This window comes from Xenopus tropicalis, chromosome 8 (assembly GCF_000004195.4).
Source record: "Xenopus tropicalis strain Nigerian chromosome 8, UCB_Xtro_10.0, whole genome shotgun sequence".
NCBI lineage: Eukaryota > Metazoa > Chordata > Amphibia > Anura > Pipidae > Xenopus > Xenopus tropicalis.
The window spans coordinates 75,713,270-75,741,089 of NC_030684.2; the positions used below are offsets into that span (position 1 = coordinate 75,713,270).

The 27,820-nt window shown below is 38.2% G+C and overlaps 1 protein-coding gene across 1 annotated transcript; it reads left to right on the top strand.

Moving 5' to 3' along the window:
• Positions 1-27,820, top strand: LOC116406790 (mucin-5B-like). The gene is made up of 6 exons (XM_031891693.1): positions 1-79; positions 2,828-2,866; positions 17,864-17,914; positions 22,629-22,754; positions 25,376-25,452; positions 27,248-27,820. The coding sequence occupies exons 1-6, from the start codon at positions 1-3 to the stop codon at positions 27,389-27,391; spliced, it is 516 nt and encodes a 171-aa protein (XP_031747553.1). The 3' UTR covers positions 27,392-27,820.

A 27,820-nucleotide genomic window follows, 5' to 3' on the forward strand; every position in this document is an offset into this window, starting at 1 on the left:
ATGATTAATACTATTTCTCAACCTGCAGGAAAAACTTCAACAACTACCAATTCTACTACCACTACTGAGCAACTTACAGGTACGTACTACTACTATTATTCTACTATTATTCTAACCACTAATTACGCTGTTCTGTGACTTATTTTGTTGTTTCATCGATTTACACAATTTTTTTGGTTTTATTGCATTTATCCCAGTATAAGTGTTCCTAATCTGTTTTTAGCATTGTTTTGCCATGTGGTACTTTGGTGTAGAAAAATAACTTTACCTATTTTGAATTCCTCAGAATGTGTACTTTCTAAAAATATATGGTTTCCTGGGGGTCTCTGTATAGTTAGCGGGTGTTATGGCACATAATACGCTGTCAAGGGGCTCTATGTGCAAAAGCTGAGCTGGCAGGTGAGAAATCCATATGCGCTATTTTTGTTTTGGGTTCAGTACATACCGCAGACTTTGGTATATCAAACTGTTCAGTAGACCTTAGGTGTTCTTATTTGGGGTGATTTGCCTTTGTATGCAAGAAATTGTGTGAGATAAATGCGGCAAATTGCAACATTTTTATGAGATTTTCTGAAATGTCATAAAAACCACTAACTTTAGGAAAGCTTTGCAGATTGGTACTTTGGTGTAGAAAGGACTCTTTACCCATGTTGGATTTGTCAAATTGTGTACTTTCCAAAAATATATAGTTTTCTGGGTTTTATCTGCATTTTTGCAGAAATTGAGTTGGCAGCAGAGAAAATTCCTATGCACTATTTTCATTTGGGTGCCTCTGTACGCCACATACTTTGGTAAATCTTTGCATATTGGGCATCAAACTGTTCAGTAGACCTCTGGCATTCATATTTAGGGTGATGTGTCATTATATGTAAGAAATGTGGAAAGATAAATACAAGTCATAAAAACCATTAACTTTAGGAAAGCTTTCCCAATTAATACTTTGGCGTAGAAAGTCTTCTTTACCCATGTTTGATTTGTCAGAATGTGTACTTTCCAAAAAGATATGGCTTTTAGGGGTTACCCTACATTTCTGCATCTTCTACCCCTCATAATACTGCCATGTGTTTATGAATTAGGCAAATGTAAGCCATGAATTTAGTGTGCACAAGGTATATTTTGGGGCCTCTAAGTGCAATGTGCTTTGATAAACCTATGTACAGTGGGCATCAAACTGTTCAGTAGACCTCTGGGGTTCATATTTAGGGTTTTTTATCTTGGTAACTAATGACCTGTAGAAAATAAGATGCTGCAATGTGGAAGTTTTGAGGTGATTTTTGGAAATGTCTTAAAAATCGTCAAACTTAGGAAAGCTTTGCATCTTGGTATTTTGGAGTAAAAAGAAATGGGTACCCATTTTAGATTCAGGGGAATGTGTACTTTCCAAAAATATATAGCTTCCTGTGGTGAGCGTACTTTTTTGTAGCGTTATCCCACATAAAGCATGTAAATGTGTTGATTTTGCAGGAGCTGAAATGACAGAAATGATAGATCATATGGGGGTATGTTCAAATTGGGGCCCCTACATGCCACAAACTTAGGTAAACCTATACATATTGGGCATCAAACTGTTTAGTGGACCCCTGGTGTTCAAATTCAGGGTGTTTTATCTTGGTACCTAATGATACGTGGGAGATAAAATGCTGAAAGCTTTGACAGGATTTTTGGAAATGTTATCAAAATTGCCAAATTTAGGAAAGCTTTGCAGCTTGGTAATTTGGAGTAGAAAGACAAAAGTACCCGTTTTAGATTCGGGGGAATGTGTATTTCCAAAAATATATGACTTTCTGGGGTGAGTGTACTTATTACTAGCTTTATCTCACACAAAATGATGTAAATGTGCTGATTTTCCAGAAGCTGAAATGACAGAAATGACAGTACATATGGGGGTATGTTCACATTGGGGCCCCTACATGCCACATACTTAGATAAACCTATACATAATGGGCATCAAACTGTTCAGTGGGCCCCTATTTAGGGTGTTTTATTTGGTTACTTTATGACCTGTAGGAGATAAGATACTATAGACTGGAAACCTTGAAGTGATTTTTAAAAAATTTCACAAATTTTGATAAAAACCAATAACTTTAGGAAAGTATTGCGACTTGGTAGTTTGGAGTAGACAGACAGTTCCAGCTATTATGGATTCGTCAGAATCTGTTCTTTTTAAAAATGTATAATTTTCTGGGCTAAACCTTCTGTTAGTGGAATTTTTGTCCTTGAAATCTAAAGTATGCAGCTTTCTGGAGCAGTGCTTTGGAAATTTGGTAGTGTACTGCTGGGAGTTTTTGACCTATACAAGTGAGAAATCTCCATAAAACTATATATATTTGGTATTGGCACGTTCAGGAGACATGGGACTTTCCAAATCAGGTGTAATTTCATGCATAAACTCATTTTTATTTCTGGTGCATGTGTTTATATTATGGAAAATATGATTTTTTTCATTTTTTAGATATTTAGAAGCCTATATCTTGTTACAGAATTGGAATTACACAAAAATTCTACCATATTTTATATTTATATTAGGTTGTCCTGAAAAAAACAATATATGGTTTTCCTGGGTTCCGATTTGTCCAAAATGGCTGGCAGTGAATGGGTTAAAGGTAGATAGGTGCACAGAGAAAGAGAATTTTATTTAATGCAGGTTATTGATCCTAGGAGATACATTGGTGGTTTAAACCTGATGTACAGGTGTCTCTTAGCAACCTTATTTAACTATGCAACTGTTGAGTCTTTCACAATAGATATTGTCGCTAATTCAGATCTATTTCATCTGATGCATTTATTAATATTACAGAAATGATTAATACTATTTCTCAACCTGCAGGAACTACCAATTCTACTACCACTACTGAGCAACTTACAGGTACGTACTACTCAACCTCTTTATGTGCTAGTTATGCAATCAGAGACTCTGTTACAAACAGCCTACTACTGGTGGAATGCACTAGTGCTACAAAATGTCCCACTGTTTTTCCTATTGATAATCAAATAATAATTTGTCTATCATTAAATGAATTAATATTACTAGAAAAAAACCTTCTAAAACAAAAGCAGATACTTCTACTAAACCTATTACTTTCTGTAGTATATAGCTTTATATGCTTTAATAACTAAAAGACACTGCTCCTAAAGCTGAAACAGATAAAACAACAACAAAACAATTTACTACTTCAAAACTACTTACACTAGTTATGCCATAACATACTTCCAGTACAACGAGGGGAAACAATGCTACCTAATATAACATATTCTACTACTGCTCCTGAATACATATTGTTATAGCTTAACCCCGGTTAACGGATACAAACCTTTATTGTGTGCAGCTGTAACAGATAAAAATAAGCTACTTAAATTACACATCTACACACAAGAATTAAAAAACACATGTACACTCTAGTACAGTACTAAATATACTACAACTATTGTTGAATTAACTACAACTGCAGAATTATCCACTACTACTACTGAACCGCCAACTACTTCTACTACATCAATTGAGACTAATACTACAGCGTCACTCACTACTACTTCTACGGTAGAACCCACAAGTACTGTTGAAATAACTACTACTGCAGAACTAGCCATAACTACTACTGAACCATCAACTACTTCTACTACATCGTTTGAGACTACTACTACAGAATCACTCACTACAACTTCTATGGTAGAACCCACAACTACTGTTGAAATAAAGACAACTGCAGAATTATACACTACTAATACTGAACCCCAAAATACTTCTATTACATCATTTGGGACTACTACAACAGAATCACTCACTACTACTTCTACTGTAGAACCCACAACTACTGTTGAAGTAACTACACCTGCAGAACTAGCCACAACTACTACTGTACCACCAACTACTTCTACTACATCATTTGAAACTACTACTACAGAATCACTCACTACTACTTCTACTGTAGAACCCACAACTACTGTTGAAATAACTACAACTGCAGAACTATCCACTACTACTACTGAACCACCAACTATATCTACTACATCATTTGAGACTACTACAACAGAATCACTCACTACTACTTCTACTGTAGAATCCACAACTACTGTTGAAGTAACTACAACTGCAGAACTAGCAACAACTACTACTGAACCACAAACTATTTCTACTACATCATTTGAGACTACTACTAAAGAATCACTCACTACTACTTTTTTCGTAGAACCCACATCTACAGTTGAAGTAAATACAACTGCAGAACTATCTACTACTACTACTGTACAACCAAATACTTCTACTACATCATTTGAGACTACTACTACAGAATCACTCACTACTACGTCTACTGTAGAAATCACAACCACTGTTGAAGTAACTTCAACTGCAGAACTATCCACTACCACTACTGTACCACCAACTACTTCTACTACATCATTTGAGAACCCAACAACAGAATCACTCACTACTACTTCTACGGTAGAACCCACTACAACTGCAGAACTATCCACTACTACTGAACCACCAACTACTTCTACTACATCATTTGAAACAACTACAACAGAATCATACACTACTACTTCTATTGTGGAACCCAAAACTACTGTTGAATTTACTACAACTGCAGAACTATCCACTACTACTACTGAACTACCAGCTACTTCTACTACATCCTTTGAAACTACTACTACAGAATCGCTCACTAGTACTTCTACTGTGGAACCCACAAGTACTGTTGAATTAACTACAACTGCAGAACTATCCACTACTACTAAACCTGTTACTTCTTCTACAACATTTGATACTACAACAGAATCACTCACAACTGCTTCTACTGTGGAACCCACAACCACTGTTGAATTAACTACAACAGCAGAACTATCCACTACTGCTAAACCTGCTACTTCTACTACAACATTTGAGACTACTGCAGAATCACTCACAACTACTTCTACTGTGGAACCCACAACCACTGTTGAATTTACTACAACTGCAGAACTATCCACTTCCGCTACTGAACAACCAGCTGTTTCTACTATATCATTTGAGACTACTACTATAGAATCACTCACAACTACTTCTACTGTGGAACCCACAACCACTTTTGAATTTACTACAACTGCAGAACTATCCACTGCTACTAAACCTTTTACTTCTACTACAACATTTGAATCACTCACAACTACTTCTACTGTGGAACCCACAACCACTGTTGAATTTACTACAACTGCAGAACTATCCACTTCCGCTACTGAACCACCAGCAGTTTCTACTATATCATTTGAGACTACTACTACAGAATCACTCACAACTACTTCTACTGTGGAACCCACAACCACTGTTGAATTTACTACAACTGCAGAACAATCCACTTCGACTACTGAACCACCAGCTGTTTCTACTATATCATTTGAGACTACTACTATAGAATCACTCACAACTACTTCTACTGTGGAACCCACAACCACTTTTGAATTAACTACAACTGCAGAACTATCCACTACTACTAAACCTTCTACTTCTTCTACAACATTTGAGACTACTGCAGAATCACTCACAACTACTTCTACTGTGGAACCCACAACCACTTTTGAATTAACTACAACTGCAGAACTATCCACTACTACTAAACCTGCTACTTCTTCTACAACATTTGAGACTACTGCAGAATCACTCACAACTACTTCTACTGTGGAACCCACAACCACTGTTAGAATAACTACAACAGCAGAACTATCCACTACTGCTAAACCTGCTACTTCTACTACAACATTTGAGACTACTACAGAATCACTCACAACTACTTCTACTGTGGAACCCACAACCATAGTTGAATTAACTACAACAGCAGAACTATCCACTACTGCTAAACCTGCTACTTCTACTACAACATTTGATACTACTACAGAGTTACTCACAACTGCTTCTACTGTGGAACCCACAACCACTGTTGAATTAACTACAACAGCAGAACTATCCACTACTGCTAAACCTGCTACTTCTACTACAACATTTGAGACTACTACAGAATCACTCACAACGACTTCTACTGTGGAACCCACAAACACTGTTGAATTAACTACAACAGCAGAACTATCTACTACTGCTAAACCTGCTACTTCTACTACAACATTTGAGACTACTGCAGAATCACTCACAACTACTTCTACTGTGGAACCCACAACCGCTGTTAAATTAACTACAACTGCAGAACTATCCACTACTACTAAACATGCTACTTCTTCTACAACATTTGAGACTACTACAGAATCACTCACAACTACTTCTACTGTGGAACCCACAACCACTTTGGAATTAACAACAACTGCAGAACTATCCACTACAACTAAACCTTCTACTTCTACTACAACATTTGAGACTACTGCAGAATCACTCACAACCACTTCTACTGTGGAACCCACAACCACTTTGGAATTAACTACAACTGCAGAACTATCCACTACAACTAAACCTTCTACTTCTACTGCAACATTTGAGACTACTACAGAATCACTCACAACTACTTCTACTGTGGAACCCACAACCACTGTTGAATTAAATACAACAGCAGAACTATCCACTACTACTAAACTTGCTACTTCTTCTACAACATTTGAGACTATTGCAGAATCACTCACAACTACTTCTACTGTGGAACCCACAACCACTGTTGAATTTACTACAACTGCAGAACTATCCACTTCTGCTACTGAACCACCAGCTGTTTCTACTATGTCATTTGAGACTACTACTATAGAATCACTCACAACTACTTCTACTGTGGAACCCACAACCACTGTTGAATTTACTACAACTGCAGAACTATCCACTTCCGCTACTGAACCACCAGCTGTTTCTACTATGTCATTTGAGACTACTACTATAGAATCACTCACAACTACTTCTACTGTGGAACCCACAACCACTGTTGAATTTACTACAACTGCAGAACTATCCACTTCCGCTACTGAACCACCAGCTGTTTCTACTATGTCATTTGAGACTACTACTATAGAATCACTCACAACTACTTCTACTGTGGAACCCACAACCACTGTTGAATTTACTACAACTGCAGAACTATCCACTTCCGCTACTGAACCACCAGCTGTTTCTACTATGTCATTTGAGACTACTACTATAGAATCACTCACAACTACTTCTACTGTGGAACCCACAACCACTGTTGAATTTACTACAAATGCAGAACTATCCACTTCCGCTACTGAACCACCAGCTGTTTCTACTATGTCATTTGAGACTACTACTATAGAATCACTCACAACTACTTCTACTGTGAAACCCACAACCACTGTTGAATTTACTACAACTGCAGAACTATCCACTTCCGCTACTGAACCACCAGCTGTTTCTACTATGTCATTTGAGACTACTACTATAGAATCACTCACAACTACTTCTACTGTGGAACCCACAACCACTGTTGAATTTACTACAACTGCAGAACTATCCACTTCCGCTACTGAACCACCAGCTGTTTCTACAATGTCATTTGAGACTACTACTATAGAATCACTCACAACTACTTCTACTGTGGAACCCACAACCACTGTTGAATTTACTACAAATGCAGAACTATCCACTTCCGCTACTGAACCACCAGCTGTTTCTACTATGTCATTTGAGACTACTACTATAGAATCACTCACAACTACTTCTACTGTGAAACCCACAACCACTGTTGAATTTACTACAACTGCAGAACTATCCACTTCCGCTACTGAACCACCAGCTGTTTCTACTATGTCATTTGAGACTACTACTATAGAATCACTCACAACTACTTCTACTGTGGAACCCACAACCACTGTTGAATTTACTACAACTGCAGAACTATCAACTTCCGCTACTGAACCACCAGCTGTTTCTACTATGTCATTTGAGACTACTACTATAGAATCACTCACAACTACTTCTACTGTGGAACCCACAACCACTGTTGAATTTACTACAACTGCAGAACTATCCACTTCCGCTACTGAACCACCAGCTGTTTCTACTATGTCATTTGAGACTACTACTATAGAATCACTCACAACTACTTCTACTGTGGAACCCACAACCACTGTTGAATTTACTACAACTGCAGAACTATCAACTTCCGCTACTGAACCACCAGCTGTTTCTACTATGTCATTTGAGACTACTACTATAGAATCACTCACAACTACTTCTACTGTGAAACCCACAACCACTGTTGAATTTACTACAACTGCAGAACTATCCACTTCCGCTACTGAACCACCAGCTGTTTCTACTATGTCATTTGAGACTACTACTATAGAATCACTCACAACTACTTCTACTGTGGAACCCACAACCACTGTTGAATTTACTACAACTGCAGAACTATCCACTTCTGCTACTGAACCACCAGCTGTTTCTACTATGTCATTTGAGACTACTACTATAGAATCACTCACAACTACTTCTACTGTGGAACCCACAACCACTGTTGAATTTACTACAACTGCAGAACTATCCACTTCCGCTACTGAACCACCAGCTGTTTCTACTACATCATTTGAGACTACTACTATAGAATCACTCACAACTACTTCTACTGTGGAACCCACAACCACTGTTGAATTTACTACAACTGCAGAACTATCCACTTCCGCTACTGAACCACCAGCTGTTTCTACTATGTCATTTGAGACTACTACTATAGAATCACTCACAACTACTTCTACTGTGGAACCCACAACCACTGTTGAATTTACTACAACTGCAGAACTATCCACTTCCGCTACTGAACCACCAGCTGTTTCTACTACATCATTTGAGACTACTACTATAGAATCACTCACAACTACTTCTACTGTGGAACCCACAACCACTGTTGAATTTACTACAACTGCAGAACTATCCACTTCCGCTACTGAACCACCAGCTGTTTCTACTATGTCATTTGAGACTACTACTATAGAATCACTCACAACTACTTCTACTGTGGAACCCACAACCACTGTTGAATTTACTACAACTGCAGAACTATCCACTTCCGCTACTGAACCACCAGCTGTTTCTACTATGTCATTTGAGACTACTACTATAGAATCACTCACAACTACTTCTACTGTGAAACCCACAACCACTGTTGAATTTACTACAACTGCAGAACTATCCACTTCCGCTACTGAACCACCAGCTGTTTCTACTACATCATTTGAGACTTCTACTATAGAATCACTCACAACTACTTCTACTGTGGAACCCACAACCACTGTTGAATTTACTACAACTGCAGAACTATCCACTTCCGCTACTGAACCACCAGCTGTTTCTACTACATCATTTGAGACTTCTACTATAGAATCACTCACAACTACTTCTACTGTGGAACCCACAACCACTGTTGAATTTACTACAACTGCAGAACTATCCACTTCCGCTACTGAACCACCAGCTGTTTCTACTATGTCATATGAGACTACTACTATAGAATCACTCACAACTACTTCTACTGTGGAACCCACAACCACTGTTGAATTTACTACAACTGCAGAACTATCCACTTCCGCTACTGAACCACCAGCTGTTTCTACTACATCATTTGAGACTACTACTATAGAATCACTCACAACTACTTCTACTGTGGAACCCACAACCACTGTTGAATTTACTACAACTGCAGAACTATCCACTTCCGCTACTGAACCACCAGCTGTTTCTACTATGTCATTTGAGACTACTACTATAGAATCACTCACAACTACTTCTACTGTGGAACCCACAACCACTGTTGAATTTACTACAACTGCAGAACTATCCACTTCCGCTACTGAACCACCAGCTGTTTCTACTACATCATTTGAGACTACTACTATAGAATCACTCACAACTACTTCTACTGTGGAACCCACAACCACTGTTGAATTTACTACAACTGCAGAACTATCCACTTCCGCTACTGAACCACCAGCTGTTTCTACTATGTCATTTGAGACTACTACTATAGAATCACTCACAACTACTTCTACTGTGGAACCCACAACCACTGTTGAATTTACTACAACTGCAGAACTATCCACTTCCGCTACTGAACCACCAGCTGTTTCTACTATGTCATTTGAGACTACTACTATAGAATCACTCACAACTACTTCTACTGTGAAACCCACAACCACTGTTGAATTTACTACAACTGCAGAACTATCCACTTCCGCTACTGAACCACCAGCTGTTTCTACTACATCATTTGAGACTTCTACTATAGAATCACTCACAACTACTTCTACTGTGGAACCCACAACCACTGTTGAATTTACTACAACTGCAGAACTATCCACTTCCGCTACTGAACCACCAGCTGTTTCTACTACATCATTTGAGACTTCTACTATAGAATCACTCACAACTACTTCTACTGTGGAACCCACAACCACTGTTGAATTTACTACAACTGCAGAACTATCCACTTCCGCTACTGAACCACCAGCTGTTTCTACTATGTCATATGAGACTACTACTATAGAATCACTCACAACTACTTCTACTGTGGAACCCACAACCACTGTTGAATTTACTACAAATGCAGAACTATCCACTTCCGCTACTGAACCACCAGCTGTTTCTACTATGTCATTTGAGACTACTACTATAGAATCACTCACAACTACTTCTACTGTGAAACCCACAACCACTGTTGAATTTACTACAACTGCAGAACTATCCACTTCCGCTACTGAACCACCAGCTGTTTCTACTATGTCATTTGAGACTACTACTATAGAATCACTCACAACTACTTCTACTGTGGAACCCACAACCACTGTTGAATTTACTACAACTGCAGAACTATCCACTTCCGCTACTGAACCACCAGCTGTTTCTACAATGTCATTTGAGACTACTACTATAGAATCACTCACAACTACTTCTACTGTGGAACCCACAACCACTGTTGAATTTACTACAACTGCAGAACTATCCACTTCCGCTACTGAACCACCAGCTGTTTCTACTACATCATTTGAGACTACTACTATAGAATCACTCACAACTACTTCTACTGTGGAACCCACAACCACTGTTGAATTTACTACAACTGCAGAACTATCCACTTCCGCTACTGAACCACCAGCTGTTTCTACTATGTCATTTGAGACTACTACTATAGAATCACTCACAACTACTTCTACTGTGGAACCCACAACCACTGTTGAATTTACTACAACTGCAGAACTATCCACTTCCGCTACTGAACCACCAGCTGTTTCTACTATGTCATTTGAGACTACTACTATAGAATCACTCACAACTACTTCTACTGTGGAACCCACAACCACTGTTGAATTTACTACAACTGCAGAACTATCCACTTCCGCTACTGAACCACCAGCTGTTTCTACTATGTCATTTCAGACTACTACTATAGAATCACTCACAACTACTTCTACTGTGGAACCCACAACCACTGTTGAATTTACTACAACTGCAGAACTATCCACTTCCGCTACTGAACCACCAGCTGTTTCTACTATGTCATTTGAGACTACTACTATAGAATCACTCACAACTACTTCTACTGTGGAACCCACAACCACTGTTGAATTTACTACAACTGCAGAACTATCCACTTCTGCTACTGAACCACCAGCTGTTTCTACTATGTCATTTGAGACTACTACTATAGAATCACTCACAACTACTTCTACTGTGGAACCCACAACCACTGTTGAATTTACTACAACTGCAGAACTATCCACTTCCGCTACTGAACCACCAGCTGTTTCTACTACATCATTTGAGACTACTACTATAGAATCACTCACAACTACTTCTACTGTGGAACCCACAACCACTGTTGAATTTACTACAACTGCAGAACTATCCACTTCCGCTACTGAACCACCAGCTGTTTCTACTATGTCATTTGAGACTACTTATATAGAATCACTCACAACTACTTCTACTGTGGAACCCACAACCACTGTTGAATTTACTACAACTGCAGAACTATCCACTTCCGCTACTGAACCACCAGCTGTTTCTACTACATCATTTGAGACTACTACTATAGAATCACTCACAACTACTTCTACTGTGGAACCCACAACCACTGTTGAATTTACTACAACTGCAGAACTATCCACTTCCGCTACTGAACCACCAGCTGTTTCTACTATGTCATTTGAGACTACTACTATAGAATCACTCACAACTACTTCTACTGTGGAACCCACAACCACTGTTGAATTTACTACAACTGCAGAACTATCCACTTCCGCTACTGAACCACCAGCTGTTTCTACTATGTCATTTGAGACTACTACTATAGAATCACTCACAACTACTTCTACTGTGGAACCCACAACCACTGTTGAATTTACTACAACTGCAGAACTATCCACTTCCGCTACTGAACCACCAGCTGTTTCTACTACATCATTTGAGACTACTACTATAGAATCACTCACAACTACTTCTACTGTGGAACCCACAACCACTGTTGAATTTACTACAACTGCAGAACTATCCACTTCCGCTACTGAACCACCAGCTGTTTCTACTATGTCATTTGAGACTACTACTATAGAATCACTCACAACTACTTCTACTGTGGAACCCACAACCACTGTTGAATTTACTACAACTGCAGAACTATCCACTTCCGCTACTGAACCACCAGCTGTTTCTACTACATCATTTGAGACTACTACTATAGAATCACTCACAACTACTTCTACTGTGGAACCCACAACCACTGTTGAATTTACTACAACTGCAGAACTATCCACTTCCGCTACTGAACCACCAGCTGTTTCTACTATGTCATTTGAGACTACTACTATAGAATCACTCACAACTACTTCTACTGTGGAACCCACAACCACTGTTGAATTTACTACAACTGCAGAACTATCCACTTCCGCTACTGAACCACCAGCTGTTTCTACTATGTCATTTGAGACTACTACTATAGAATCACTCACAACTACTTCTACTGTGGAACCCACAACCACTGTTGAATTTACTACAACTGCAGAACTATCCACTTCCGCTACTGAACCACCAGCTGTTTCTACTACATCATTTGAGACTTCTACTATAGAATCACTCACAACTACTTCTACTGTGGAACCCACAACCACTGTTGAATTTACTACAACTGCAGAACTATCCACTTCCGCTACTGAACCACCAGCTGTTTCTACTATGTCATATGAGACTACTACTATAGAATCACTCACAACTACTTCTACTGTGAAACCCACAACCACTGTTGAATTTACTACAACTGCAGAACTATCCACTTCCGCTACTGAACCACCAGCTGTTTCTACTACATCATTTGAGACTTCTACTATAGAATCACTCACAACTACTTCTACTGTGGAACCCACAACCACTGTTGAATTTACTACAACTGCAGAACTATCCACTTCCGCTACTGAACCACCAGCTGTTTCTACTATGTCATTTGAGACTACTACTATAGAATCACTCACAACTACTTCTACTGTGGAACCCACAACCACTGTTGAATTTACTACAACTGCAGAACTATCCACTTCCGCTACTGAACCACCAGCTGTTTCTACTACATCATTTGAGACGACTTCTATAGAATCACTCACAACTACTTCTACTGTGGAACCCACAACCACTGTTGAATTTACTACAACTGCAGAACTATCCACTTCCGCTACTGAACCACCAGCTTTTTCTACTATGTCATTTGAGACTACTACTATAGAATCACTCACAACTACTTCTACTGTGGAACCCACAACCACTGTTGAATTTACTACAACTGCAGAACTATCCACTTCCGCTACTGAACCACCAGCTGTTTCTACTATGTCATTTGAGACTACTACTATAGAATCACTCACAACTACTTCTACTGTGGAACCCACAACCACTGTTGAATTTACTACAACTGCAGAACTATCCACTTCCGCTACTGAACCACCAGCTGTTTCTACTACGTCATTTGAGACTACTACTATAGAATCACTCACAACTACTTCTACTGTGGAACCCACAACCACTGTTGAATTTACTACAACTGCAGAACTATCCACTTCCGCTACTGAACCACCAGCTGTTTCTACTACATCATTTGAGACGACTTCTATAGAATCACTCACAACTACTTCTACTGTGGAACCCACAACCACTGTTGAATTTACTACAACTGCAGAACTATCCACTTTCGCTACTGAACCACCAGCTGTTTCTACTACATCATTTGAGACTACTACTATAGAATCACTCACAACTACTTCTACTGTGGAACCCACAACCACTGTTGAATTTACTACAACTGCAGAACTATCCACTTCCGCTACTGAACCACCAGCTGTTTCTACTATGTCATATGAGACTACTACTATAGAATCACTCACAACTACTTCTACTGTGGAACCCACAACCACTGTTGAATTTACTACAACTGCAGAACTATCTACTTCCGCTACTGAACCACCAGCTGTTTCTACTATGTCATTTGAGACTACTACTATAGAATCACTCACAGCTACTTCTACTGTGGAACCCACAACCACTGTTGAATTTACTACAACTGCAGAACTATCCACTTCCGCTACTGAACCACCAGCTGTTTCTACTACATCATTTGAGACGACTTCTATAGAATCACTCACAACTACTTCTACTGTGGAACCCACAACCACTGTTGAATTTACTACAACTGCAGAACTATCAACTTCCGCTACTGAACCACCAGCTGTTTCTACTATGTCATTTGAGACTACTACTATAGAATCACTCACAACTACTTCTACTGTGGAACCCACAACCACTGTTGAATTTACTACAACTGCAGAACTATCCACTTCCGCTACTGAACCACCAGCTGTTTCTACTATGTCATTTGAGACTACTACTATAGAATCACTCACAACTACTTCTACTGTGGAACCCACAACCACTGTTGAATTTACTACAACTGCAGAACTATCCACTTCCGCTACTGAACCACCAGCTGTTTCTACTACATCATTTGAGACGACTTCTATAGAATCACTCACAACTACTTCTACTGTGGAACCCGCAACCACTGTTGAATTTACTACAACTGCAGAACTATCCACTTCCGCTACTGAACCACCAGCTGTTTCTACTATGTCATTTGAGACTACTACTATAGGATCACTCACAACTACTTCTACTGTGGAACCCACAACCACTGTTGAATTTACTACAACTGCAGAACTATCCACTTCCGCTACTGAACCACCAGCTGTTTCTACTATGTCATTTGAGACTACTACTATAGAATCACTCACAACTACTTCTACTGTGGAACCCACAACCACTGTTGAATTTACTACAACTGCAGAACTATCCACTTCCGCTACTGAACCACCAGCTGTTTCTACTATGTCATTTGAGACTACTACTATAGAATCACTCACAACTACTTCTACTGTGGAACCCACAACCACTGTTGAATTTACTACAACTGCAGAACTATCCACTTCCGCTACTGAACCACCAGCTGTTTTTACTATGTCATTTGAGACTACTACTATAGAATCACTCACAACTACTTCTACTGTGGAACCCACAACCACTGTTGAATTTACTACAACTGCAGAACTATCCACTTCCGCTACTGAACCACCAGCTGTTTCTACTACATCATTTGAGACGACTTCTATAGAATCACTAACAACTACTTCTACTGTGGAACCCACAACCACTGTTGAATTTACTACAACTGCAGAACTATCCACTTCCGCTACTGAACCACCAGCTGTTTCTACTATGTCATTTGAGACTACTACTATAGAATCACTCACAACTACTTCTACTGTGGAACCCACAACCACTGTTGAATTTACTACAACTGCAGAACTATCCACTTCCGCTACTGAACCACCAGCTGTTTCTACTATGTCATTTGAGACTACTACTATAGAATCACTCACAACTACTTCTACTGTGGAACCCACAACCACTGTTGAATTTACTACAACTGCAGAACTATCCACTTCCGCTACTGAACCACCAGCTGTTTCTACTATGTCATTTGAGACTACTACTACAGAATCACTCACAACTGCTTCTACTGTGGAGCCCACAACTACTGTTAAATTATCTACAACTGCAGAACTATCCACTACTACCGAACTACCAGCTACTGTTACAACATCATTTGAGACGTCTAATGAATCACTCACTACTACATCTACTGTGGAACCCACTACTACTGCTGTATTTACTTTAACTGCAGAACTATCTACTTCTACTACCGAACTACCAGCTTCTTCTACAACATCATTTGAGAGTACTACTACAGAATCACTCACTTCTACTTCTGCTACTGTAGAACCCACAACTACTGTTGAATTAACTACAACTGCAGAACTATCCACTAAAACTACTGAACCACCAACTACTTCTACTCCTTCATATAAGACTAGTATTACAGAATCACTTACAACAACTTTTTCTGGGGAACCCACAACAACTGTTGAAGTAACTACAACTGCAGTAATATCCACTACTATTACTGAACTATCATCTACTTCTACTACATCACTTGAGACTACTACTATAGAATCACTCACTACTACTTCTAATGTAGAACCCACAACTGCTGTTGAATTAACTACAACTGCAGAACTATCCACTACTACTTCTACTGAACCACCAACTTATTTTACTACGGTGTCTGTGAATACTACTACAGAATCACTCACCACTACTTCTACTACCATAGAACCCACAACTACTGTAAAACCCACAACTGCTATTGAATTAACTACTACTGCAGAACTATCCACTTCTACTACTCAACCACCAACTACTTCTACTACATCATTTGAGACTACTACTACAGAATCACTCATTACTATATTTACTTCTGTAGAATCCACAACTACTATTGAAGCAACTACAGTTGGAGATGCATCCACAACTACTTTTAAACCATTGTCTCCTTCTTCTACTACAGCTTTGGAGACTACTACTACGACACAATCAATGAAAACTACCTCTACTGAAGGACCCACAACTATTTTTCGGTTAACTACAACTAATAAACCACCCACTGCTATTAATGAACCTTCTACTAGTACAGCTTTTGACATTACTACTTCAGAATACTTTACTACTACCTATAATGTAGAACACAGCTCTCTACAACTGCTTTCCACTACTGATGGTATTTATGTCACTTTGAGTATGAATAGTATCTATTTACTGAACTTGGCAATTATGTTACTATTAATATGTACTAAAACTAAAATGTTGCGTATCCAAAAAAATTGTCACGTACGTCTTTTTTTGACATGTTCAACAATTTTTTCTGTTCACACATAGGGGCAGATTTATCAAAGTACGATTTTCGTACGTTTAAAAAGCACAATACAAAAAATCATATCAAATACGATTTTTTTTGTATTGTGCTTGTTAATGTATGAAAAATTTGTATTTATAATTCAATACAAAATCATATCTGATCAAATAATGGCCGAAAAGTAAGATTTTTTTGTATCTGAACGATCGTAAAATGCAGGAAAACCTTTCTGACTTTGATCCTTCTGTGCATGATTTTGGAAGCCTCCCATAGGACTCAATGGCACTCTGCAGCTCCAACCTGGCCCAAGGAAAGTCACAATACTGAAGCTTGAATAAATCTGAATATTTTGCGTGACAATACAATTTTGTTGTGCTTTTTTGTCACGCTTTTTGTTATAAAGGAGGAAAAGTCACGCAAATGTATGAAAAAGTTGCAGAAAATACACAAAAGTTGTAACCTTTAAAAAAATACGATTTTTTTGTATTTGGACCAGTCGTACTTTGATGATTGTGCCCCATATTGTTGCTAATTCAGATCTATTTCATGTGATGCATTTATTAATATTACAGAAATGATTAATGCTATTTTTGAACCTGCAGGAAAAACTTCAACAACTACCAATCCTATTACCACTACTGAACAACTTACAGGTACGTACTACTGAACCTCTTTATGTGCTAGTTATGCAATCAGAAACTCTTACCATTACAAACAGCCTACTACTGGTGGAATGCACTAGTGCTACAAAATATTGCATTGTTATTCCTATTGTTAAACCACAAATAATCTGTCTATCATTAAATGAATTAATATTACTAAAAAAAGCCTATGCCTTCTAAAACAACAGCAGTTATTTCTACTAAACCTATTACTTTTCTGTAGTATATACCTTTATATGCTATAACAACTAAAAGACACTGCTAAACCTGTAATAGACAAAACTATAAAACAACGTAGTACTAAACTAATATTTGTACTAGCTATGCCATTAAAAACACTTCGGGGCTGATTCACAAGAGGTCATTATCAATTAATGCATCGTTTTATGCATTAAAAAATTATTTTGAATTAAGTAAAAAGTCATTTCTCATGCATTAATTGTGATTAATAATCACATAATCGCAATTATCGCAAAGTGCTATGTCCATCTCATTGTGATAATTATCAAATAGAAATAGTCCTAACGCATAATTCCCAGACATATTTTAAGGGCTAAAAGCATGAAATGTGCCGATAATTACTGTGGAACTTAACACCTCCCAGGAGTAGGCATTACTAAACAACACTGCAGTTCCTGATCGTCTATGGTGACAAAATGGAGTTTGCAGTCGGATTTCTTTCAGAAGTGAATCAAGTATGTGTTGGCCCTAGAGTGATGCATCCTCCAGTTTTCAGGGAAATGGTCATTTTCAGAACAGTAGTTTTAACAAAGTAATGGTTACCTGGGTAACAGCACGTGCTAATATTGCGTGCTATAAAATAATGCATAAACATATTGCATATCGATTAAAATATGGCATGCTAAAATATATTGTACATGCTTTACCGAAAAATAACAAAAATAAAATCACATCTTAAGTCAGGCAAGTGAACTTTTGGTGAATGGATCATTAATTCTAAAAATATAAGAAAGGATACCATTTTTAAAGCATGCTAAAAATTACACTCACAATTTCGGCCTTTTGTGAATCAGCCCCTTCATATACAACAAGTGGAAAACAATGCTACTAACTGTTGCATATCCTACTACTACTCTTGAATACTGAGTTGCTATAGCTTCACCTCTATTAAGTAGTACAAACCTCAATTTTCTGAGGCTGTAACAGATACAAATAAACTACTAAAAATACACATCTACACTATACTAAACTACCAGAATACACATCCACACCATGTACAACTACTGTCTTACTATTATGTCAGATCCACTAACAGCTACTATTCATAAAAAAATCTGCTTCTACCATACCAAAAGCACAGTACAGGAGAACTGTAGAACCATGCGACTACTGCTACATATTTTGAGATTACCACAATAAAATCACTCCTTTCTTCCTCTACTCAATAACCCACAATTGTTATTAAATTAACTAAAACTGCAAAACCATCAACTACTACAGAAAAATTTAATACTGCTTCTACAGAATATCCCATTATAGCAAACATGACAATTACGGCATTTGAGACTACCACTACAAAAGCCCTTAGTACTATTGAAAAACTAACAACTGCCAGCTCTACTAAAATTATACACCTACATAGATATTCTCAAAATAGGCATCTACAGTTCAATACATATACAAAATATTCTACAACATGGCCTACTAATTTTACGACTACTGTTTTAGAACTAACAACTTCTAGATCACAATTTACTAGAACAGCTGAATAATTTATTAGTCCTACTGAACTTACTACCCTTACTGCTACTTCTATTGAAACAATAACCAGAACTATCAGCTAGAACTAATGAAGCAACTAGTACAATAGTTTTTGGGATTACTATTAAAGCATCACTCACTACTCCATCTACTGAAGTACCCACAACTATTCTTGAGATAACTACAACTGCAGATCGATCCACTACTACTACTACTACTGAACCACAAACTTCTTCTACTACATCGTTTGAGAGTACAACAAAAGAATAGCCCACTACTAATTCTACTATAGAACCCACAACTACTGTTGGAGTAACTGCAACTGGAGAAGCATCCAAAACATCTTTTGAAACATTGTCTGCTTCTACTACTGCAGCTTTTGAAACTACCACTACAGAGTCACTCACTACGACAGCTACTGAAGTACCCACAACTACTCTTGAATTAACTACACCTGCAAAACTATCCATCAGTACTGAAGCGCCAACTTCTTCTACAACATCGGTTGAGAGCACTACAACAGAATCACTCACTACTACTTCTACTGTAGAACCCACAACTACTGTTGAAGTAACTACACCTGGAGAAGCATCCACAACATCTGAACCATTGTCTCCTTCTACTACATCAGCTTTTGAGACTACTACTACAGAGTCACTTAATACTACAACTACTGGAGTACCCACAACTACTCTTGAATTAGCTAAAACTGCAGTACTATCCACTACTACAACTACTGGACTACCAACTACTTCTACTACATCTTTTGAAACATTGCCTGCTTCTACTACTACAGCTTTTGAGACTACCACTACAGAGTCACTCACTACGACATCTACTGAAGTACCAACTACTCTTGAATTAACTACAACTGCAGATCTATCCGTTACTACTGAAGCACCAACTTCTTCTACAACGTCTTTTGAGAGTACTACAACGGAATCACTCACTACTACTTTTACTGTAGAACCCAGTAATTACAACTGGAGAAGCATCCACAACATCTTCTGAAACATTGTCTCCTTCTACTACAGCTTTTGACACTACTACTACAGAGTCACTCACTACTATATCTAATAAGGTATCCACAACTATTCTTGAATTAACTACCACTGCATTCATATCCACTACTACAACTACTGAACCACTGACTACTTCTACTACATTGTTTGAAACTACTACTATTAAATAATCACTCACGTCTACTTTTACTGTAGAACCCACAACTACTGTAGAATTAACTACAACTATAGAACTATCCACTACTACTGAAGCACCAATTTCTTCTACTACATCATTTGAGACTACTACTACAGAATCACTCACTACTACTTCTACTGTAGAACCCACAACTACTGTTGAAGTAACTACAACTGGAGAAGCATCCACAACGTCTGAAACATTGTCTCCTTCTACCACAACAGCTTTTGAGACTACTACTAGAGAGTAACTCACTACTACATCTAATGAAATACCCACAACTACACTTAGATTAACTACAAATGCAGAACTATCCACTGCTACTCAACCACCAACTTCTTCTACTACATCGTTTGAGAGTACTACAACAGAATCACTCATTACTACTTCTACCATAGAACCCACAACTACTGTAACTAGAGTAACTAGATCTGGAGAAGCATCCACAACTTCTTCTGAAACATTGTCTCCTTCTTGAGACTACTTCTACAGAGTCACTCACTACTACATCTAATGAAGTACCCACGACTACTCTTGCATTAACAAGTTCATTATCCACTACTACAACTACTGAATTACCAACTACTTCTACTACATTGTTTGAAACTACTACTACTACAGAATCACTCGCTACTACTTCTACTGTAGAACCCAGAACTACTTTTGAATTAACTACAACTGCAGAACTATCCACTACAACTACTGAACCACCAACTACTCCTACTACATCATTTGAGACTGCTTCTAGAGAATCACCCACTATTACTTCTACTGTAGAACCCACAACTACTGTTGAATTAACTACAACTGCAGAACTATCCACTACTACTGAACCACCAACAACGTTGTCTGAGAATACTACAACAGAATCACTCACTACTACTTCTACTGTAGAACCCACAACTACTGTTTGAGTAACTGCAACTGAGAAAGGATCTACAACTTCATCTGAAACATACACACTACAGCTAATATTTCCTTCGCTATTACATCAAATCAATTCACTTTTTCTACTCTTGAATCTGCATCTACTGTTAAAGTATCTAAAACTAATGCTAAAACTACCCCTGCATCAACTCATACCTCCACCACAGCTAAAGAACTATACATATTTGTTTCTGCAACTTCTAAACAGATTTCATAAGTGTGGGTATCGCTTTTATTTATTCATGTATATATTTACTAGGGGACAGGTGCAAAGATGACAAAAGTTTTTTCTAATGCAGGTCATTGATCCTAGGAGATACAATGGTTGTTTAAACCTGATGGACAGTTAACATGAATCAACCCAATTAACTATGTAATTGTAGAGATTTATACAACAAATATTGTTCCAATTTAAAAAAACACATTCATTACCATTACAGAACATGACTACTTCTATAGTGGTTTTTTGAAAAGATTTGCTAAACACAGAAAAATCCGCTAAATGCCAAAAAAGTTGCACATGAAAAAACAATTGTTGCGGGTTATTGTTTTGAGGCGTGTGGCAAATTTTTTTTGATGCGCAAAAATTTTTTATGTGTGACAATTTTTTTTTTGACACGCAGCAAATTTTTACAGAAATCCACGCCTGCCAAATTATTTCACCCATTGCTAATTCTAGTCCATGTGAACAGACTAGTTTCAGTCCAACAATGGTTTGCTTACCTAAACATAACTTTTTTTTTTATAATTGAGTTGTACTGAGTTTGTGTCATCTGTTATGCAAAAGTATTATTTCATCTGTTTTGATGTGTAATCACACTTTCTATTTTCAGTTTTACTTGTTTCTTTCTTACAGAGAAAACCAGTAACATAACACCTATTATTACTATCACTTCAACAGGATCTACTCCTTTTGTGCAATCTACTACAAATGAACTACCAGCTATAGGGTCCACTGCTACACCTATGAGTTGTGAATACTGTGAGTTGCAAATATTGTTAAAGGAAAACTATACCCCCAGAAAAAATATTTAACCAACACTTTATATCTTAAGTGACCTATTAAAAAATCTTACCAAACTGATATATATATATATAAAAATAAATATCTCTCTCTTTCATCTTTACCCTGAGCAACCAGAACCATTGTAAGACAGAACTATGTCCAGGGTAAGGGACAGGGTCAGACTGGGGGGGGGGAGGGCCCACCGGGGCTACTGCCTCAGGGGCCCCAGCACCCCCAAATGGGCCCCCGGTGTGGCCTTCACCCCCCCTCCTAGTGGCCCCCACCACCCGTCCAATCCCCTCCCCCAAGCAGGCGTAAATAAAAATTACTTTCAGTGATCTCGGCGGATCGCCCTGTAGGGATCAGGCCTGTTTTTTTCCTGGTTCCCCGGCAGCCCAGTCTGACCCTGACCATGTCCATTAATTGGCTCATGTAACCTAACATATATGCAGGGGTGCTGCTGCTATGAGGCTCCTGGTCACTTTAAGAGCAGAAATTCAGAGTTTTGGCTCTGCTAGTGCAGAGAGCCCAATTGAGTTTTGGCTCTGCTAGTGCAGAGAGCCGAGTTGTGCTCTCTGAACTAGCGATGTGCCCCCCACACTAGTCATGAGTGAATCTGTACCGTTTCATTTGACAGAACAATTTGCAAAACTTTGAAAAGATTTGAAAAATTTTGCTCATCACAACCCCACACCTCTGCAATGCTTGGAATGGTAAGCATTTGGTGCGAGGTGAAGTGTCATCGGAAAGCCCTCCTTAGGGCAGCACAGACCCAAGAAACTCTCCTGCATATATTTATGCCCTGGGTTTGTTTTTGTGCACGGTGGATCGTATGGTCGCAGGGGGGGGCCCTAAGTACTTAAAATGGCAATTTTTATATAGGATTATCCACTGATACCTACTACTAAAAAATATTTTTTTTTATGAGAATGGTTTATCTGGATGAAGCAGGGTTTTACATACTGTATGACCTGTTTTATGCAATATATTTTTATAGAGACCTACATTGTTTGGGGTATAGTTTTTTAAAAATCAGAATTTCAGCTCTTAAAGTTACCATGAGAGGCTTTTTGCCACCCTTGGTAACTTGTCTGGTGCTGCCGCCTGGGGCGAGTTTCACAGGTTTTTCAAGCTTTTTTGGTACTTATCATACTAACCTGAATAGATTTTTAATTTGGGTTCTCTACTGGTCCTACACTTTACATGTCACGTTGCAATACTTTGTACTCATGAGACATAAAAAGATTTAACACTAATAGGCTGTATCTAGAAGTATAGTTGGTGACAGTGGCATAAATACATAATTTGTATGTCTCTGCCCAGAATTTCTTATATGAGGTTAAATGAGGATTTAAATGCAGTACTATGGGACCCATTTATTAATCTAACTTTTAGAACTGTGTGTTTTTTCTACAATATTTTTGTTCATTTCCACTTTTTTTCTACTTTGCGACAATTTGTGTGACAAAATCATATTTGTCGCAACGAGTACGAAAGTTTCGGAATTCATTCAAGCTTTGGTGTCGTGACTTTCCTTTGGCCAGTTTGGAGCTGCAGAGTGCCATTGAGTCTTATGGGAGGCTTCCAAAATCATGCACTGAAGGTTCAAAGTTTTTCGCGCCGTTTACAATCGCTTGGATACAAAAATTTCGTAACATGATATTTTCACGTAACACAATATTTTCTTATTGCAACGTTCGGAACATTTCCGCACATCAGAAATTGTTGTTAAGTATACAAATTTTGGCAAATCGTACTTTAACACAATCGAAATTCGTACATTGATAAATGGGCCCCTACGTATGTAGTGTTTGTTAAGTTAATAGAAGAGGCTCTTGGGGAAGCATTTTTTTGTAGTGTTGGTCTGGGAAAACCAAGTAATAATTAAACAATATTATATCATGGAATAGGGAAACAAATTATATAGACAGAATATACAAGCAAATAACAATTCATAAATGCTATTGAGCACAGAATTGACCTATTTATTTGCTAAGTTGAATGCAGTATGAAAGTTAAAAAAATGATGCAATTGGACTTTTTTTGCACTTTGCAAATTGTGTTCTGCTGTGAAAGTTGCACATAAATACAACTCCCTTTAAGAAATATTACAGAACAAAAATTTTTCTAATATTTACAATGCAGTACGCAGTGTACAAAGTGCAAAAATGACATTTTTTTGCACTTTACACACTGAATTCTGCATCCTGTAAATTTTTGTAGGCATCTGCACTCTGTTTTTGTATACAATCTATTGGTGAAGGGAGGATGGGGGATAATGAGTAGCAGGAGGTGCAGCTCGCAATGTGCCAATGCCCTGCTCTAACGCAGTTGGCAAGGGCAGGGAACAGCTGTACCTCTTGACACATGTTCTACTCCTCACACCAGATTTTCATGAGGAGCAGAGTACAGCTTACCCTGGAACTCAAGTGCTTGCTAAATAAATACTAAAGGGCATGCTCTTACTAGCACATACTAGCACTTGTGCTCCCGGGTGACATAAATGGCCCATATTGCATAAGTGATTGAATTATAAATATAAAGGTGTTATATACTGTAGATATAGTACTGATTTTTTTCTATCTGTTTTCCTTCAGTGTCATACTGGGTTATTATCCTGATTGGAATAGCCTGCATTCTTGCTCTTGGCTTACTATTTTGTCTGTTCTTTGGAGTAAGTACTGACTTTCATTTATTTTTTTTAATTGTAAATACAAATGTGGAATCAGTGGAGGCAAATGAGAAAATGAGGTGTCAGAAGTATGTTGAATGAATGGCTATAGAATATTATGGCATGGTATGGGAGATATAAATACAGAGTACACCAACATAACTAGATTCTGGTTAAGTAACATAATAATGAACATTAGGAAGTCCATCACCACTTAATAATGTACATGTTTTTGTGGGTACATGTTTTTACTGTTGGTAATATTTTAAAAGATATGAGCAAATGTCTGCTAGAAGGGAGGTCTATCTGGTTAAGGTGGCAATACATGTAAGTATCCGCTTGCCTGGTGAGGTCGCCAAGCGAGCGTATCCTCTCCTGATATCCCCACCTACGGGTGGGCGATATCAAGGGAATTTAGGCTAATTCGGTCGTTTGGCCCCAAACGATCGAATTATAACGACTGCAGTAGGTGCAGTCGGTTCAGGGACTGACCTGCCCAAACGATATCTGCCCAATTTCGGGCCAGATATCGGTCGGGCAGGCCAGTCGTTGTTTCCCCTACACAGGCGATAATCAGCTTGTGTATGGCCACCTTAAGTGACATTTTATTAAAATGTACACATCTGGAGAGCAAGCAGTATAATAGTTCAAATGTAGAGAAAGAGGAAAGCCTGCACCTCCCACACTAAATACAAATCAAACAAAAAACTATCTATAATTCCACCCAGGAATTAGATCAAATAAATGGAAACCTCTGGGCAATGTGCAAATGAAGTAAAGTATATAGTGAGAAAAAAGAATGGGGAAACACCGTAACAGGTGGTCCCAATTTAGACTTCAGCTGCACCATTGTCCACAATCGTATCCAGGTAAATAAATTGACCACGAGTGATGGGAAGTTAAAACTTAACCTTTATTTCTATTAAATAAAAAGAAAGAAAAAAAGGTATAACTTAAATTAAACCCGATTAAAAATCGCATGAGGTGATGCTCAATTGCAATATACACAGTGAGATATAGTGGAACTGCCTCTATTGTGCCTAAGAACTCGTATGGCTGAATGTTAAAGCTGAAAATCAAAAAGCTCTCCATACTACAGCGCTTCTATGGAGAATGCCAAAATAGATGCTTGAACGGACTTGTTACAAATGTAGATAACCAATCTCTAGTAAGGGAAAAAAGGTCTCATGTTCCCTTGTGCTCAGAAGTTAGCAGCTGCTAGGGTGGAGATTGAACCCGGCTGGACAGAGCTTAGGATACGAATCCTTTCAAAAAAGGTGCTTAAATTCAGCCCCCATTGGCGTGTCCTCCACCCGGCAGTTAGCTGAAAGTTTAGGCCCTCGTGGTAACCCGACCTTCCATTCTCAATTAAGGCACATCAGTCGTGCACCCACACCCACCCTCCCATTCCAACCAAACAGTCCCGTATCAACACCCTTCCTCCCCCTTGAAGCCTCAGGGCTTTTGCAATTGAGCATCACTTCATGAGATTTTTAATCAGGTTTAATTTAAGTTATACCTTTTTTTATTTCTTTTTATTTTAGTTTTAACTTTCCATCACTCTTGGTGAATTTACTTACCTGATACTATTGTGGACAATGGTGCAGCTGTTTGAAGTCTAAATTGGGACCACCTGTTACGGTGTTTCCCCATTCTTTTTTTCTCTCTAATAGCTAAAATATGTATAAATGGGACATGCGGAAAATTTATTTTTGTAAATAAATAGTAAGCACATTTCACCATGTCCAATATCTTGTATTGTATAAACACTTAAGAAGGTCTCTCTGTCTCCCTACAGCTATCTGCCTGTGTAAAAACTGGTCATTATAAAGTAAAATGTTATCCTAGTTACTTTCCTCATTTCGGACTTGGGAAAGGTTTTGGATCATCATACTCTACAGACCTTGAAGGGGGAATTCGCCCTGTACAGCAAACAGGCTGAACTTAAGCTCAAGGAGATCAATTTGAGCTCGGACCAAAACAAGTCCAGTTTTGAAATAATACAATATTCTTTTATTGTGTCTACTAACCTACTATGTATAATTAGAAAGTATATACCACTTGTCTGTTACCTTAATGACATCGCTACAGGGACTTATTCAGTGCAGAATACATAGGATTGTATGGGCTTTTTTGTGACAGAATTTTAATGGTGATTTTGCGAAAATGTTTGCCAATGGTGAAATTTGGAATTTTGCCGCAAATTCATGCTGGCTGAAATATTTTGCTTATCACTAATGATCGTAAAGTTTATGGGGTAGGGTCTCACATCCAAATAGGTTAACAGAGGTAAATAGTTTAAGAGATTACAGTAATTTAATTTATTTAGGTAATTATTCTAAAATATAAATGTAATTATGTATGGCATTGA